Source organism: Lytechinus variegatus, chromosome 12, assembly GCF_018143015.1.
Source record: "Lytechinus variegatus isolate NC3 chromosome 12, Lvar_3.0, whole genome shotgun sequence".
NCBI classification, from domain to species: Eukaryota; Metazoa; Echinodermata; class Echinoidea; order Temnopleuroida; family Toxopneustidae; genus Lytechinus; species Lytechinus variegatus.
The window spans coordinates 30564871-30582925 of record NC_054751.1 but is presented as its reverse complement, the minus strand read 5'-3'; the positions used below and the strand labels follow the sequence as shown (position 1 = coordinate 30582925).

Here is an 18055-nt window from a genome sequence, read left to right as displayed (position 1 = left end):
TTTGGGGGGGGCACGTGCCCCCATGCCCCCCCCCCCCCGGTGTTACGCCACTGTGTCTGACCTATACATTTCAGTGAAAACGTACATGACCAAGGCAGAATGATAATGCTGCGCACGTGGCGCCCGATATAGGGCTTCATCTTTGAGTGAAGAATAATCTCGGGGATAGACATTATCATTCGCATCGTTGACACTTTCTCTCGCGATCTGTTACTTACAATTTACATGTATTTGCCATAAAGACGGACAAACGCATGTTACAAAAAACACAAAATTTCGGGAAAAAATCATATCCAATCCAACATCTTCACACTGGTCACTGCACTGCAACTCCCGATTACAAGTGGTGCAACTTTCCAACCAATCGACTTGCGCGCCCTGGAATTCCGGAATTTACATATTGCAATACCATGAATACAGTATGACAGAGGTGCATTTGTGCGAACACAAAGGCCATGAGCGTAAGTTAAAATATAGTTTTGACTAGATCTAGCCCTTGAAATTGACTACATTGTACCAATCCAGTAAATATAACCATCCAAAAAAAAAAAAAAAAAAATCCGGCGAAAAAAGGGGGGGCGCGCGCCCGGGGCGCCCCCCTCTGGATCCGCCACTGTTATACATGTACAAGTCAATGCATGATTGACCTGGTTTATAATCATGCTCTACCAAAGTGGTATTAAAAATGCTGACATTGCAATATTGGAAAATTGATGACGTCACACTTCGGTGCTCTATTATGTTCTTACAACTTTTCTTGGTTTTGATTGGCTGATCTGATGAGTCGGTCGACTGGCATGACTCTTCAGTGTACATTTCCATTCCGTTTTTTTTTTTTTCGAGTAGTAGTCTTTAGTAAACGTACATTATGCGTTTGTTGCAAGATAATTCGCACGAACATCATAAATCAGTACGTAGTGATACTCTTTCTCATCATCGCAAGTGCGGGATCCTAATCTTTTTTACGAAAAAATAAGAATTCCTTCCCCCTGAATTTAGTCACTAATGCCAATTTCCCAGATTTGTGATAATCGAGAAAGAAGAAAACTAACATTGGGCTGGTAAAGAAACTAGTCAAACTTCACACACGTGCGCGCGCTCCTTATATAATACACGTTTATGGTGCCAGCCACTGGAAACACACTTAGATCTACTTGAAATATTACAACTACAAGTTAGGGACAACTACCTACTGAAAGTGCTAACTGTTGTTATATGTGAGTACGTTACTATTTTTATTTCTAATAAAACGAGATTAAATGAATTTATTTGTTTCTGTTCGGAGCGGAGCTGAGTGCGGCTTGCAGCATGCAGAACGAACGTTGCTGGCACGTTGAGCCGCGCTAGCGCCTAGGCTAGAGTAGCGGCCGCGGGAAAGGGCTCTTGATCAGCTCCCGTGAACTCCGAAGCCTGCATCCGCGCTTGCCCTGCCTGGCTTAGAGTACAAGAATAACCGTCTTTTGTGGGGATTTATTTAACAATTTCAGACATTTTACTGTAATCCCCATTCACCGACGGTAGAGTGTTCGTGTGAGCTCGCATGTATCACGTCCTCGGCCCTCCCTTCATGCCCTTTGCTTTGACTTTGAGTTTTGTCAATCCAATTAACACATCAAATTTACACTCTTAAGGATTTATATTTTCAATACTTGATATTCCATTATTAAAATACTTTAAACAATATAGATGAAAAGGCATGAAAATTATACTTTACCGATGTTTACTTGCGTTGGACGCAGGAAAAATTATCAAAATGGCAGCCAGTGTATGAAACATACAAACGAACGGAGAGGGTGTCAACAATTTACGAATGTGACATCAATATTGCTTTCGATATTATAGTTTTATACGATCTGCTCCATACGCGAGTGTACTGAAACACCGCTACGATCACAGGTAGCAGACGACATTCAATATATTGATACATTTAAAAGTTAATAACGATAATGACTTCAAGATGGCAACTTGCAAGAAAAACCGTCAGCTCAGGTGAAAATGTCTTAGATGAAAGATTTCTCGATCATCCAGAGGATCTTTATCAATAACTCCGGTCCAATGTACGCAATTACTTATATTTCCCTGATAATGGAAACCATGAAACTGTAAATTTCGCTTAGAAAACAGTTTTAAATCGCGACCTATAAAATGTTAGTTCACTTATACCGTTGGCTGTACGTATGGGCCTCCAACTTGCAAGCTCTTCAGTCTATGTATTGGGGAGTGGAGCCAACGTAGTTCAGCGGAACAATCAAAATACCGAGACTGAAGCTTTTGGTCTGGCCCTGCCGGCCGGCCAACCCTGTGTGGCCCTTACCCAGTGCCGTGGTGCCGTGATGTAATTTAGAATTTGTATTTTTGACTTGAAATTTGCTTGTGTAGTTAAACTTGACTGAAAAATCTGCTGTTTCGCAGGAGTTTTTAAACATTTTCTGACAGTCCTGCTGCTATCGTCAGGCGCACTCACAGACTCGTAGTCGGATAGGCCAGGGTTGTGCAGCTGCAGCCTGCAGATCATTGATATGCCATATTTATTATTGTTAATGCTACTTTTTTAGGACTCGACTCGTACTAAGTTAGATTTAGAGCTGGTGCCGTGCTTCACACAATGTCAGACAAGGTAACCGCATCTATGGAGGAAAGCCAAAGGGCAGAAGGGTGAGCTATATTGCACCCTCCTCGATTTCTCCTAAATATTCCCCCTTTTGGTGGGGGAAATTACGGAGTCAGAGTGCAATGTAAAGTTGTTATGGAGCTGGAGAAGGTAATCAGCTTAGAATTAGATCACTAAAATCACAGCTTCGTGAAATATGTGATTTAATATCCTAAATTTGTATTCCAAAGAGCCGGTATCGGTTTCCAACGATCGTTCGCAGTCATCTTTATTTTGCTATGTTTGTAGCTTGATCATACGAGTGTGCCAGCGTGTGATGCAATTTTCAGTTTATGATAAGCTGAAAATGTTCTTGTCAACTATGCAAAAAATGATTATAATTTTCGTATTAATAGAATTCAAAAGAAATTTATGCTCAGTGATTGACATTGAGTCAAATTGCATATCTGTGTTGTGCATGTAGACTATCCATTTTGTGAAAAAGATTTAATTAAAACATTAATTTTAATGACATTTTGAACATACATACCTGTAATGCTTATTTGAAATTATTAAGACATAGAGTTAAGCCTACACTGTATCTGTGTATGTACGATCCCGAAAAGATATAACCACACTGTATAAGGATTAAACTACATGTAGTATGTAAATCCTCATCTAACATGAAGACCTTCCCTAGGCCTAGGAAACTGAACTAAATATCTTCAATGTATTTCAGTTTTATAACTTTAGGTATTTGAAACTCTGTCAAGAAATATAACAATTGACAAGCTTATTGTGGGAAAAGCATTATATGATAGATTAATTCAAGTAGGTCTATAGTCGTAAGATATTAGGAATTTTGTTTCGGTTATAACAGTACACTGTACGTACCTAAATTACTTTGATATTATTTTTAGCTTTTATAGAGCTACATCTCACTTATGGAATATAGGTGTAAGGGAGTATACAAAAGCAGCCTGAATTGTGTCTTTCTCAAAAAAAATGCAGTGCGTACAATTACGTTTAGTCACTGGCAAGCTCATACTCGCCATTTATTCAATGATTTAAGGATTCTTCATGTGTTTGATTTGTATAATCAGTCTACAAATATCTTACATGACAGAAGAAAATGCCAATAAGTAAATAGATCAAAACAACTTGAGGTCAATTTTCGCTTTCTTTTCTACATGTAGGTAAGTGATTTCTGAAATAAAGTACCGGTTGAAATGAAATTGAAAAAAAAATCCAGAAAAAGTTTTAGGAATTCTCTAAAAAGTTATTGGTTATGAGTGCACACTACCTACATGTACTGTACAGTATATAATTGCTGCAATTAAGAAAATTAAAAAATATGTTGCTGCTAACCCAATTACAAGGTGTATTTAATTTTTGTTTCGTTTTTATTTCTTCTTAAAGATAATCTACATTTTTAATATATGTGGGGACAGGCTCGACTAGCACTTGTGCTATTTTCTGGTCCCATTTTCTACTGTTGTGTTTCATACATGTCCAGTTGTATGTGTAATTATTTGGCAATTTGTTTCATAACCTGTTAACATGTGAATATTGTCGACCGAATAAATCAAATCAAATATTTGAAATTTGTAAATCCCAATTTCTTAAAAAGTCTCTCTATGCTATAAATGAGATGTGATATGGAAGGCTGTATGTACTTCCGTTTGTCTTTTATCCATACCATGGTCATTTTTCTTTTTCTTTCAAAAAGTTCTATTTGTTTATTATTTTGATGGTTCAACTTGTATTTCAAGCAGTAGCACACTGTCATCAAATTTGAATTCCATAAAGAATCAATAAAAGTGAAGATAAACATCTGAACAAGTACGTGTGGATGTTGCCAATTGTTGTGATTTTTAATGTACTTCTTTATACGCTTAAAGAAATGGCCACCATTGAGTCAAACACATAATGATTTCAAAGTCCTTTGGAGAATAGTCGTAGCTAGTCCTGTATTTGTATTGTACAAGAAGTGTTTACTTTTTCTTGTTATGAAACATGGTATTTTTTTTCTTCATTCTATATTTGTAAAAACTTTGAATATAGCATCCTTCCAAGATTTTTCTCCTATAGAAAAGTCAGAGCAAGTGTTGAAAGAAAAAAAGGTAATCAGAACATTACATTGCATGCACATGTACCATAGAACTAATTGGGAACTGTTTACTGTAAAATGCAAGTTGGAACTTTTTTTGCCATTTTACCATTTTCCTGTGTTAAGATAACAATTCTCTATATTGTTGAAATTCCAATTCTTTTTAGTAATAGTATTGCATTTTATTTATGTCTTAAAGTTGTGTATGTTTGTCCCATGCAGTTCTTATGTCAAATGGTATGGCATTTTTTTCCTTCTTTTGTTTTAACAGACAGATGGAGAGGGGGGGGGGGGGTCTGGTTCAAAGTTTTATAGTTTTTGTGTACAGGTTTATCACCTGAACTTATAACCTGCAATTAAGCACACAAAATAATGATACAATAGGTACAATGTAAATACCAGACGCTCCGACATAGGATTTTGCAGACTCAGCAAATAATGTGAATAACAAGAGTCAATACTTGACAGAATGATTGTACAGATAGTGCTATTGTTTAAATTGCTGCTGGATTTCATAATGATGGAATACATGTAGATGGTGATAAAACAGATGTGCATGATGATAAAAAAAGTAATGAGTTTTTAAATAATGGAATCATGATAAAAAGGGGTTAATGAACGATTGTACTTCATAGATCAGCATGTAGTTTGTGTCGCTTTGTTGCAGACTCGTTCACCAGTCTTGAGTAAGGATAAAATTGCAATATTGTCAGTCATTTTCTTGGAGTTGCTTTTGATATTGGGCGTCAACTTGCCCAGTGTGGCAGTAAATAGATCAGTTTAGTTTAGTAGTTACTTCATGGACAATTTTGGTCAAACGACCTTTCGACCACCCCCCCCCTTTTGCAAAGGGGGGGGGTGGGTCAATCCGCAATTTGTCACTCTTCTCTAAGGTGTTAAAGCCTATGTAGTATGTATGCAGTTTTCTTTGAATTCTTTTTGGAATGCTCCCCAGGGAGTGGAGAAGAATGTGGATACATTGTGTGCGGGCATACCAGGTTCCTTTGACCGGGTTGTAAAGCACTAGAAACAATACAAATGTAGTTCTATTATTTGTTTTTGATACCCTACACTTGAAGGATATATTTGTTCTTATTTATGACACATCTTTTAATATCTGTATCTTTAGATATTCGTACAGGAACTGCAATGGAACGTCCACTCATCTCCGCTCTCCTGGCCCTGGTCCTCATCTCAGTGGACCTGTGCTTTGCCGAGTCTTCGGAACCAGAAAGGACTGTTGAATACTACACTGATAGGTGCCTGGATGGCAAGTATCACAAAGATAAGCCTGGACCGGAAAGTGACCTCTTCAGCCAGGTCAGTTTTGACACTTCCTGTCGTTTGTAACTTTGTGAATTATTTTAACCTTCAGCATTATTATTTTTGTAATTTTTTTGGTTATGCTCAGTTGGTTGTCATCCCGGAATAAACGGAAGCAACTCTGGAATGAGTGTCTTTCTCTAACAACAAATGAGAAAAGTGTGTCATTGTTTTATGTGGAAATAGAGAGTTTTTTGCTTTTGAAACATCAAAATTTTTGGGCATTGCAGGCTACCATATGTGACTCCAAAATCTTTTGCATTATCCATCATGTAGAGCATGCACATACATGTACTTAATTATCCCAAATAAAGTAGTAAAAGGTCATTTTTGAAAATCATCAAGTTGATTCCTTTTGTCATGGGACAGCAGACTTTATCTGAACTCATGCAGGGAGAGAATTTAATCCTTAATTCAGTGCATAGATGCATGTAGGATGATATCAAGTTGTACATTTAGATAGACATATATAGGATTCTCCAGGCTGATGATATTACTATCTTAATAAATAGATTAAAATTCACAGAGCACAATGCGGAAAATTTGAACAAAATCGGATAACAAATAACAAAGTTATTGAATTTTAAAGATTTGCATTATCTGGTGAACCGGAGTGAAAATTAAAACAAGTAGATTTTTTTTTTTTTGGGGGGGGGGTCACAAGGTCAAAGGTCTTTGAGCATGGGAATGGTCTTGTTTTACAACAACTATGTATAGAACCCTTTTGGCAGATCAAAACCTTCCTGATTTATGCTTTTCGGATCACTGATGATGATCTGATACTACATGAAAATTACAAAAAAATAGGAAATTCAACCTGGCAGCGAAGTTGATCTTAATGTATTTAAATCTTACTTATTTAAAATAAAAATATGAATTTCAACTACACCATCGAGGATAACATGTTGCGGTTGCCAAGGGAACTGTCCATTAGCCTTCTTAAAATGTTGTCCTACACCTACCAGGAGGCAAAACATTAATACAAAACTTTCCAGGGCTACTTTTTAGCTCATGAGCGAAAATTTACTGTACAATGTATTACTGTTTACATTGGATCCTATAAGAATTACATCGGTTGAATTAGGGACATTTTGGGGGCGAATTTACATGTAAATAGCCTCCAGCCCTCATTTCATTTTCTCTAGAGCTGCGCCATAGCTTACATGCAGCCTGCATAATAAAATCAACCTTTAATAAGTCGAAGAGTTGCCTAAAGCCTGGTGCACACTACGCGATCCGTTACGATCAGAATTTCAAAGAAATTGTAATAACATTATTTTGATATCCGGACATTTAAACCAATAAAATCTTAGTGATCAGAGTTCAGAATAGTGGTAGGACTACTGAAATCGAAATATAGTCTAGTTCGAGCCTCCCTGTACGAATAAAAGTAGATTCAAGTCCAAATCGTAATGACATCATCATCGGCTACAACTTGAAGTTGATTTGCACTTAACTCCGACCACAAGGCTTGCCGCAAAGCAAAATTATTATTTTGCTATTCCTATACATTATGCCAAACATTGAATGAAATAATCTCAATTTTCATATTTACTGGAAAAAATGGGATTTATTACAAAATTGCGTCAAATTGGATGACAAAGTGTGCGCTGGACTTCAGTCAAAGCAATTACATTTATTTAGACCTGATTATGCAAAGTCTGTACGTAACCTTTTTTAGAAAGTCAAACATATTCCTGGGCCCTGTCTTACAAAACAGTTGCGATTGATTCGATCAACCACAACTATGGAAAGCCAGCAAGGTCAACATCTAAAAAAAGGCATCTTTGCTCAGAATATTTTCTAGATGTGATTGTGATGTACATTGAATACATCTGGGCTCCGTAACACAAAGCTTAGCAATGATCGTAGAACATTTTTACACGATTGATTGCATTGACTACAATGTACAATCAATCTTAAAAATCGAGCGTACGATCAATCGCTAACCTTTGTGTTTTCAGTGTGCTCCTCTTTGTTAACAAAAAGGACGTTGTACAAATTTTCTGTAGAAAAATGATGACATTGATGGATATCCATATACATGTAGTTGAGGTTGATTGGATCGATTGTAACTCTTTGTAAGACCGACCCCCTGTGGTCCCCAAAGATAATGGAACTTTTTTCTTGTACCCACCTCAAGTGTACACCATGGCGGGATCGTTCTTGTTGCACCGAAGAAATCTCAGAGGACCTTCACATCCAACCATTGTGGCATGACTTCAAATGGAACCATTGTGACACACCCCTGTCATCGTCCTGCGAGCAGTGGATGAGACAGGATCTATGCTTCTACGAGTGCTCTCCCAATGTAGGCCCATGGCTTGTACCAGTAAGTCCTCTATAGCGGACAATATTTTTCTGATTTGTAGCTGTTTTTTTTTTTTTTTTTTTACTAATCATGAGGAAATTATCTAAATCAACAAAAGTTCTCTGTTATCACATTCTTAAAAAAGGCTACATATGGCTCTTAAACATAAAAATTGCCTGCTGTTGTCATACTAACAGCATTCCTGAGAGTCTATTTTTCCCTGGAAATCATGGAAGAGGCTATTTTTGGGGCATTTCAATTGAGGATATTAAGAAGCCAGAAGATTTTGGTGAATTAGATTAATTTGTCGATGAACAGGTTTTAAAGAATGTAGGCTTTGCTTAGATACCAAATCTATGGATATTTATTTCCTTATATCAACTTTAATTCCTTCAGGCCACATTTTTCAATTAGAAAGTGTTTGATGTAATATTTTCAGGTATTTTTTCTTTCTTGTTTTTATTGATATTGGATAAATTCATCCTTTTTTCTCTGTGTACTCCAATTTGTCTTCCCAGCACAACATCAGCATAAGGAATGAGCGTTTTATGCATGTGCCGTTGTGTGACACCGATTGTTCTGTGTGGTTTGAGGCTTGCAGGAATGACTACACATGCAAAGATAACTGGGCTATAGGATGGGACTGGTCGTCAGGTGAGTTAACCCATTCACTGCTTAGTCGTGTAATTTCCATAGACTTTGTGCAGTGACCACTAGGTCCCAGGATGCAATGGGTGAAGGCTTCTTCAGATTTGATACGGTGATTGTGCATTTTTTTTTGGTGGCACTTGTGCGATTAGCAGCAAGATGCCACCAAGCTTCCCTTCCCCACTCCCTTCCTCTTGACAGAGAATGGCCAAAAATACTGGCCCGGTTAGGGTAAGATTTGCCCTGCGTGGTATTTGGTGTACAACTTTCCGCAGGTCTGATGCTAGTCTGCAGGCACAGACCCTGATTGAAAGTTTGATCAACAAGTGTGTCTCCATGCAAAGACTAGCACATACAAAACTTGCTGTTTCAGTTCAGGGCCTTCAGTACACAAGTACTGGCATGAGTAGGCTGCACATTCAGACCCTTAACTCGAGTGAAGGGTTTGCACAGCAGACTAGTGTGATGCAGTCAAGTGATATGGGTACGTGCATGCATTAAGTAGGCCAATGTAGGTGCAGGCCATGGTACACAGTGTACCAACCAAATTTCAAGGGAGTGCTGCGTATAGTGTATAACATACACAGCGCACCCAGGGCCATGTGCTGCAGCTGCTGCATTGATAATGTCATTGGTGGTGATGAGGTTGATGTTGGTGATGACGATGATGACTACGATGATTATTGTTTCCAGTTAACAATCCAATTTCTTTTTATCCTAGGTGAGAACGAATGCCCCGCTGATGCTACTTGCGAGAAGTTTGAGGCCAAGTTTGGAAATGCCAAGAACATGTGTGAGAAGATCTGGAACAAGTCTTACACTGTAGTCTCTGCTGATACCGACGCCTGTATGACTCTCTGGTTTGATCCTTCTTATGGCGGAAACCCTAATGATCAGGTATGTCTTCTCAAGAATTCAATAAATTGAAGATAAATGAAAGTATTTGTATTTAACACTTGTTTCACCAGGACTCAGTTTTATAATTATTAGGGAGAAATATAAAGCTCTCCTAAAACTTTCAAGGGGAGCATTAGGAGAGCACTACAAAAAGCTCTTCTTTGACATACAAGGGGAGCTCTCTTGTCTGATTTCAAAATTGATAGTTGCACTAATTTACAACCCACAACCAATGGAGACAAACAATCAGATATAGATCTAGATCTATGCAATATTCATCTCATTAAACTTTTAAATGTCATTCTTGCAAGTGTGTTATTGCTTACAGTGTAATTGTGTCTTGCGGTATTTACAAAAACTTGACAGAGAATGAGGTTTTCAAGGTTTACTCTAACAGTTTGATCATTGACTGTCACTCTTATTTAATAAGCAATAAGCAATTGCTGAAGCGAGTGATAAATCGCTCTACCAAAAATGGATTAAGGAGAGTAGTAGCGAGTGATCACTTTCACTTCCCTTAAAACTGAGTCCTTGGTTTTCACGAGAAAGCCCCTAAAACCAAGATTAATTGTTACCATACCATCCTAGATCTGCTTCAGTTTCATAACCTGATCTTTGTGAAATCATGAAATCTAAGCTGAAAAACAATCACACTGAAGATGACTGACACAGATGAGCACATGTGGGACATTTTTTTTTTATTGCTGTAAAAAAGACCTAACATTTTGATGAAATACAATGCTCATTTTGCTCAGCAATCGCACAATTTCTTCCAGAATTCTTTGGCACTTACAGATTATACAGACAGACACTTGGGTGGAATTATTGAGTCATTTTGGCAGTGTGTTCCACAAAGTAATTTGCTCTCGACCAATCAGATGCAAGCATTTCACAAGCATGTAACCTGGTTTGATCCCAGTGATGTAGCGGGAACAAGCCTAGACTAGAGTTCCACTTCTCTGGAGTGCAGGGTTCTTCTTTCTCTTTCAATATTTATGTGATATTAGTTCTTTCTAATTTTCAATGTACAAGTACTATCAGGGAATAATTTTTCTAGTATCGCATTGAAATGAGCTCCATCATTTTTAAAGATTGCTATACAATTTTTGTGTAGCATACTTTAAAATAGAGATGTAAGGAACTTCGTTGAGAGCTTTCTTGTATGGTCAAAACTGTAAATCAAATTTGGTATAAAGCAAAGATATTCCCTGACTATGAATTATTATTATTATTATTATTGTGAATTCCATTGATTAGGTTGCCCTTGCCAAGGCTCAGGAGCTGGTCGGAGATGCCACTCGACCTGGACCACAGCAATATGCAATCTTCACCAATGCCATGGCGACCACGACAGTCCTTCTAGCCACTAGGTGGCTGCATCATTGACGTAGGCTTCGCCCTGTGATACGAGGTGATCTTGCCACACTAATCCTCCGGAGCTGTACTAACGAAATGAAAAAAAAAATGTCACTCATCTAGTAATCTCATAGTAAGAGGAAAGGTCACGTACATTACTGGCTTGACAGAACTTTTGCAATGTCATTTCTTTTGACTTTGAAAGAAATATCAGTTTTGTGCCAGTTACATGTATGTAACCTTTGAATAGTGACAGGAATTGTGTCTTAATCATACATTTTATTGCTTTGTCTTCCTATTGTGACATTTTGAGCAATGGTTTCTGTTGATCGTGAGAAGAAGAATGATTCGAACATGAATATATGCTGCATGATTTTATTTGATGATGATCAGGATTAAGAGGGGGGGGGGGTGGGGTGGAGGGGTGCTTTCTATGGTGTGTGTTTTCTATTTCTTATGCTATACATGCATCGTGCCTGCTGTAGGCCGGGTTTGGTTTTTGGAGCGGGAATCCCGAGCTAAGCTAAAATTACAAAAGAAGTTAAAAACCTCTCAGAGGGTTTAAACCCCCACCTTCATGGACTTTGTAGGTGTCTTAAGCATGTGTGCTCACTGAATGATGATGTGGTTACATAACGGCTTGGTAGGTTCGCATGAGGGTTATGTCCACATTTATTTGCACTCAGTTGACCCTCGCTTCACTGTTTTCATTGTATTTCCTTGATTCGCCTTCATCTTTCTCATCTTGTGTTGCATCCTCAAACTGATCCTTTCTCCTCCTTTTCTGCTTCAGGATATATTTCAAATCAAATTCGAGATGAATCTTTTGGTTCTCTGTCATTGTTGACTCCAAATACGCTGTATAATCACGAATCTGTATTATCCAACATACATACTTGTAGAAAACACCATTTGTGCAGTGCTGCAGTAAATATGTGAACATTAAACTAGTTCAAGTAATGACATCACTAAAATCTTTCAGAGATGTGATCAGGCCAGATTTGGGGAGGACATTTTCAGCATTTTTAACTTTGGATTTTTGCCCTCTAAATTCAAAAGAAAAACAAAGAGGAAAGCATAATGATCATCACATAGTGACGTTACTGACATGTATACCATATTGATGATCTATTTATATTAAGGTTAAGCAGTTATCACATGGGAACGTTTGATTCGGGGGCCTGTTACACAGAGCTTAGCAATGATGGTAGTACAATTTTCTATGAATGATTGCATTGACTACAATGTACAATCAGTTTGGAAAATCAAGCATACGATTAATCGCTTTACCTTTGTGTTAGGGGACCATGGTGTGCTAGGCGACATGTAGGCATTGGCAAGCTGTTTTCTTCATCCAATTCTTTGAAATTAAGAATTGCCTTCTGTTATCAACACAAAATGATCTCTCGATAGAGCATGAGGATTCTTGGTATTTAGTGTAAATGTGGTGAAGTTCTTGCTATCAAGAATGGACTACTTAATAGTAACTTTTAGCAAGATATTGAATTAAACAAGAAATCATCTGGCCACACGTAGATAATTTGGCGTAAGTTGGCTGAAATGTTCAAGTGGGATAGCCCCTTTGAAGAAACCAGGAGAGGGTGCACTCCTTTCAGTATAACATCTTTTGTGAATTTTGGCCGAGAAGTTTTATTTTTCAGGAACTTTTGAGCCTTTACGGTCCTAGGATGAAATCTAAAGAAAGGTGGAATATTAGTAGTCAATGGGTTAACTCTCTTTTAACTCCAAACATCATATTTCGCACCAATTTCAGAAGGAATGATGAATGATTCTGCAAAGTTTAACCCTCTGTTGCCCATCCCTTGACAAAGAAAATAACAGACACGGAATGGATTTCTTAGGTCGACATTCGATCTTAAAAAGGGAAATCCATCCCGTAGACATTGTTGAGATTGGACATTGCCCCAATATTGGTAACGCTTGTTATGGACATGTAGTTGAATGAACCATATTTTGAAGTATTAATGTTGATTATCACCACCCAGTGCTTTGGGGTTCTTAATGTTACCATGGATACATTACAGCTAGTACCTTCTTGTGTTCAATAATAGACAACATGAATACATTACTGCCACCGAAATGCGTGTTCTTTGTTTTGACAAAGCGATCAGGAAGAAAGCAAGAGTATTTCAATCATTTCAACCTGTGACCCTTGATATATGGTGATGACAGAGATGCCAACTGTTCTCCTTTTGTGCAGTATTTTATACCCATTTTAAATGAATAGATTGCAGATTTTATAGAAGTATTTTTTCCAAGAATAGATGTATATTGCAGAAACATATAATACCTTTTTTTCATCCCTCTAAGTACTTGAGGTCGTTTTACAAGGTTGGCATCCCTGTTTGTGATAGTAATATAATGGCACAGGGTTTTGATGCAGCTGATGCTGCTGATAATGACAATGAACATCATTAAAAACCAGCATTTAGCATGCTGTTCATAGAATCAGGTCATAAGTCAGTCACCGCTGTCATCTATTATTATTCAGGTGAAGGGTTTTAAGAGGCACAGATATTTGTTGATGTCTTGCAAGGTTGTTTCAAAGAGACAAAATATCAAAACTGATATTTAACATGTATGCCTATGAAAGCCATTCAATATTGGATGATTCCATATGGGATGAAATGAATATTTTGCCCCGCCTACAAGATTATCATGGTTATTAAATGATTGTAGGCATGAAGCTATTGATACGTCACAATGAAATTGCTTTGCGTATTAGTTGCCAGGATGTGTGGCAAAGCAGCAAGTTTGCGTCAGTATATCGAATTCAAATGCGCTTCCACTTTATGCTAGCCCATCTTCACACAGATTTCCTTTTAAAAAAATGACAAAACTCAGTCGCCATGCTCATGATCTACAGGATTGACTTAAAATGCTGAGTAAAAACATATTTTTTGCTTTACTAATTTATGTTTAGCTTTGTGGGGGTATCTAAATAATAATAATATTGGATTACCAATTTTCGTGGAAGAGGAGTAATATTGTTACTCGCTGAAGAACTATATTTGATTCGTCTCCGACTCATCCAATATTGTTCTTCAGCTTGTACAATATTTTCTACTCATCCCACTCAAGGCCATCCAATGTTCCATAAATATTGTGGTCAGAAATGTTTTATCCCTGAATTTGTAAAACTGAAAGATTTATTAAAAATAAATTATGTCATTACGATTGGGTCACCAATTTATCAAAATCTTGACATTATCAGTTTATTTCACCAATGCAGTTTAGTAGGTATTACCATAACCTTTACCTAATAGTGCTGATGTTCCCAGAGGTCACGCTTTCTTCTCAATATCAATGAAGAACATATTTTATGATGATTTACTGATGGAAAACATTGGTCCAAGGAGTCCCAATGGCGGTTTTTCACACTTTGAGTATAGAAAACGAGAACATAAATGACATTTTCTTTGTCACAATTTGAAATTTTTTTACAATGTATAAGACAATTTGATTTTTACCATGGAAAGGGTTGCTTTTAAAAAATGTTTTCTGTCACAAAATGTATTTGTGATTTACGATATTTTCAAATTGATGTGCAATTGATCTCAAATACATTATCTATTCTGATTAATACATAAGCAAAAAAAAATATGCTATGATAGCTAAAAGTCTAGCAAATTGGTAAAATTCTTACCAAATCTATCAAGTGATAATTTGATTATGTTGTTGGATTTATATTGCCAAAAACGTAATGATTTCATGTGAAATTATTACAAACCAACTCAGCTTGTGATGTATAGTACTCACAACGGTTTTCAAAGTGGGGGGGGGGGGGGGCTGACCATACAAAAAAAAATCACAATCAAATTGTCATTTTTACATTTTTGTTTACCCCCCCCCCTTGCTTCTGGGGCCTCTGAGCAAGCAATACATATCCTATTGAAATTTTAACCATGAAAGGAATACATTAAGAAAAAGGGTCAATCCAAGACATTCAAAACCTCTTTTTGGTTTTAAAACAAAATTGATTTATATATATAGGTTTTGAAAAAAAAATAAAGTGTAATCATGTGTGAATTTAAATCTGCTCTTCAGGGATAAATGAAACAAGTACTGCCGTAGTCAGATGCACACAAAATATATTTGTGAATTATGTTTAGAAAATGACCAGGTGGGTGTATCTTTAAGAGAATTTTAGAACGACTGGTGATCCTTTCTTCTGCGCAAACCCTCGCCAATGAACATTTTGTGTATATCATTTACCACAAGTAAGGATTACCAGTCCTTTTTAAAGTCGCTCTTAACTTACAAACAGCTTTATGAAATGGCCTCCTCGGCATGACAGTACAGTCCACCAGACATTGTTTTAATGTACATGTATGTACATTTATGTTATTCCATTCAGAGTGACAAGATTTTATTAGTTAAAATTGATGTATTTGGGGCTTCCTGAAGCTTTATTTCAACCAATATACAATTTCAAATATTTTCCAAGCAGAAAAATATTTGCATCTCATCAGTTAAGCCTGCGGAGTTGTTCATATTTTAGTACTGAATGATGAGAATATGATTATTTTAATGATTAATGTGTATAATGATGACGATGTACTACCCTTTATGTGTAAATGTATATACAAATGGTGACAGACTTGTAATCTATTCATATAGATGTGATTTTCATGCAGAAGAGCTATCCAATGTATATGTATGGTCTCTTTGAACTGTTTTTTTTAATGTAATATTCTCTTAATTGGTTTTCTCTCCTTTCTTTTTTTGTGTGATACCTAAAATGTATATTAGCTATTGATAGTGCCATTTTGTATATTTTTGGAAAAAATCAGAGTTGTACCTGTAGGAGGTGGATTCTGAGTCATTTTTTTGTGAGAAAGTGTTAACATTGTTTACCTCATGAATCCCTCAAATTTGATTTATTTTTTAATTGACCGGTTTCTCTTTAAATAAATGTCTTCCAGTAATAGTGAAGACATGTTTCGATTTTTGAAATCTACATTGGAGAGCATTGTACAGGTACTATTTCTACGTGTATGATTTTAAACTGTCTGAAATTGCAATAATTTTTAGAATACTATTTTCATGATCATTTGTTTATTCATTTTTTTCATGTTGAGGTATAATTCTCAGCACTTTTTTGTTTTACCGGTTTCTTTTGATGCGTGATCTGTCAATTTTATTCTTTTTATACTTCAATTTAGAAAAGGATTCAACACTTTGAACAATAATCTATCAGCTAGAGAAATTCTTGTAAGATTACCTTTCTTACCATTTCATACTTGTATAATAATGTGCTCTACAGGCATAAGAATTATGCCAGTTGCAATGGCCTTTAAATGTTTTGTTGTTTTTTGATATACTGGTATTAGCGAATGCATTTCAAACTATTATGAATTGAATTTTGGCCATAATTCCAATATTTGTAGATTGGTTTACTGTAGATTAAAATCCATGAAATAGGCGTACATGTATTTACATGTAGATCATAAACATAAGTAAATGTACCCTCTTAAAGCGATTTAGGCATCATTTATGTTAATTGTCAGTTGGCCAGGTAACTGAAAATGGTGGTACTGGATATTTATGATGTGTTTCCAGTAACCTACTATTCGACGTACCCAGGCTGTGTTCGCAGGAAGTTTATCAGCTTCGAATGTTAGAAATCAACAAACTTGTTCTTGACCTATCAGGCCACCCTATTTCTGTAGCTTATAATGGTAACTTGAATTTCTGTAAAAGATGCTTGGCCCTACTGCATGCCTTCACCTCAGAAGAACACATCTCCTTGGCCCTTTAACACAAAGCCTAATATTGATCATAAGACCGATCTTTGTAATTGCATTGATCGTTATGTACAATCAATTGCTAAGAATTTGGTGAAAGACCGGTCACTGAGCTTTCTTATGGGGCCTAAATTGTGTACTTGAACCAATACTTTGCATACAATTGTCAGCAGTAATGTGAACTCACAAGCAAACTAATTGGCCAAGCTATTTACCCACTGTGAACTCTCTCATAGTGTATTATTTTGCAAGTTGCCATGTTCATTATTAAAATAAAACTTTTTCATTGTTATAAATAAGACTTTTTTTTAAGTTTAAGTCGTTTTAAGTCTTTCTTTAAGTTTATTTTAGTAGATTTTTGATTAATTTTCCATATCAGTTCTACTGATCCCTTTCTATTTTCAGTCATATTTTTCTCCAATGCTCTTAATAATTTTCCTTTTTTTTTCCTGCATGTACCCTTTGCAGTGTTCTTATGTATCAAGATCACAGAATTTAACTTTTTTTCCAATGCTTGAAATTGTTGATCCGAGGAAAGTTTTGGTAGATCTCACATATTTGTATTTGGACTTCATATTATGTGTTATCTTTATATATTTGATCTGTATATCATGTTGATATGAGAAGATCTGATTTGATCATGAAAATAATTAAAAAACCATTAAGAATGTACATGTTGCAATTTTTCCTTGAATTCCTTACAGAGTGATACTATCGAGCTACTTAATTAAGTAAATGAGAATATGACCCCCTTCTCGTCTATTTCCTGAAACATGTTCAGTCAAAACCAGTTTAATAAGTAATGGGAACTTTCAAAACTGACTTGGAAGCGATCTTTTGTGGTCTTCCAAACCAGTTGGGGAAAACCACCTCACAATGTGGTATTCAAGATCGATTTGCCTTGTTAAACTGGTTTAAGCATAGTCCAGAACACAACAGGAAGCGATCATCGCTTGGAAGAACAAGAGTGAATTAAACCCACGTCCCTCAGATTGAAAGACAAGAGTCTTAACCACTAGACCACGATGCCCCCACTGCTAAAACTCTGCTAG

The 18055-nt window shown here is 36.5% G+C and overlaps 1 protein-coding gene across 3 annotated transcripts; it reads left to right on the top strand.

The window, feature by feature from the left end:
• Positions 1 to 1075: 1075 nt before the first annotated feature.
• Positions 1076 to 15185, top strand: LOC121425230 (folate receptor gamma-like). 3 transcript variants are annotated; one of them, XM_041621245.1, is made up of 6 exons: positions 1076 to 1216; positions 5825 to 6020; positions 8167 to 8355; positions 8853 to 8988; positions 9704 to 9879; positions 11137 to 15185. In XM_041621245.1, the coding sequence occupies exons 2-6, from the start codon at positions 5850 to 5852 to the stop codon at positions 11263 to 11265; spliced, it is 801 nt and encodes a 266-aa protein (XP_041477179.1). In that variant the 5' UTR covers positions 1076 to 1216; positions 5825 to 5849; the 3' UTR covers positions 11266 to 15185. The 3 variants fall into 3 exon arrangements, with proteins under 3 accessions (XP_041477179.1, XP_041477180.1, XP_041477178.1); XM_041621246.1 differs by having other exon boundaries at positions 1076 to 1221; positions 5830 to 6020; XM_041621244.1 differs by having other exon boundaries at positions 1077 to 1217; positions 5830 to 6020.
• The last annotated feature ends 2870 nt before the right edge of the window (positions 15186 to 18055 follow it).

Bases quoted from the DNA above. Each gene is read 5' to 3' on its own strand.
- LOC121425230 (XM_041621245.1), top strand. From the start codon at position 5,850: ATGGAACGTCCACTCATCTCCGCTCTCCTGGCCCTGGTCCTCATCTCA. The intron at 6,021-8,166 runs GTCAGTTTTGAC...ACCCACCTCAAG, and splicing joins AAAGTGACCTCTTCAGCCAG to TGTACACCATGGCGGGATCG. The intron at 9,880-11,136 runs GTATGTCTTCTC...TCCATTGATTAG, and splicing joins GCGGAAACCCTAATGATCAG to GTTGCCCTTGCCAAGGCTCA.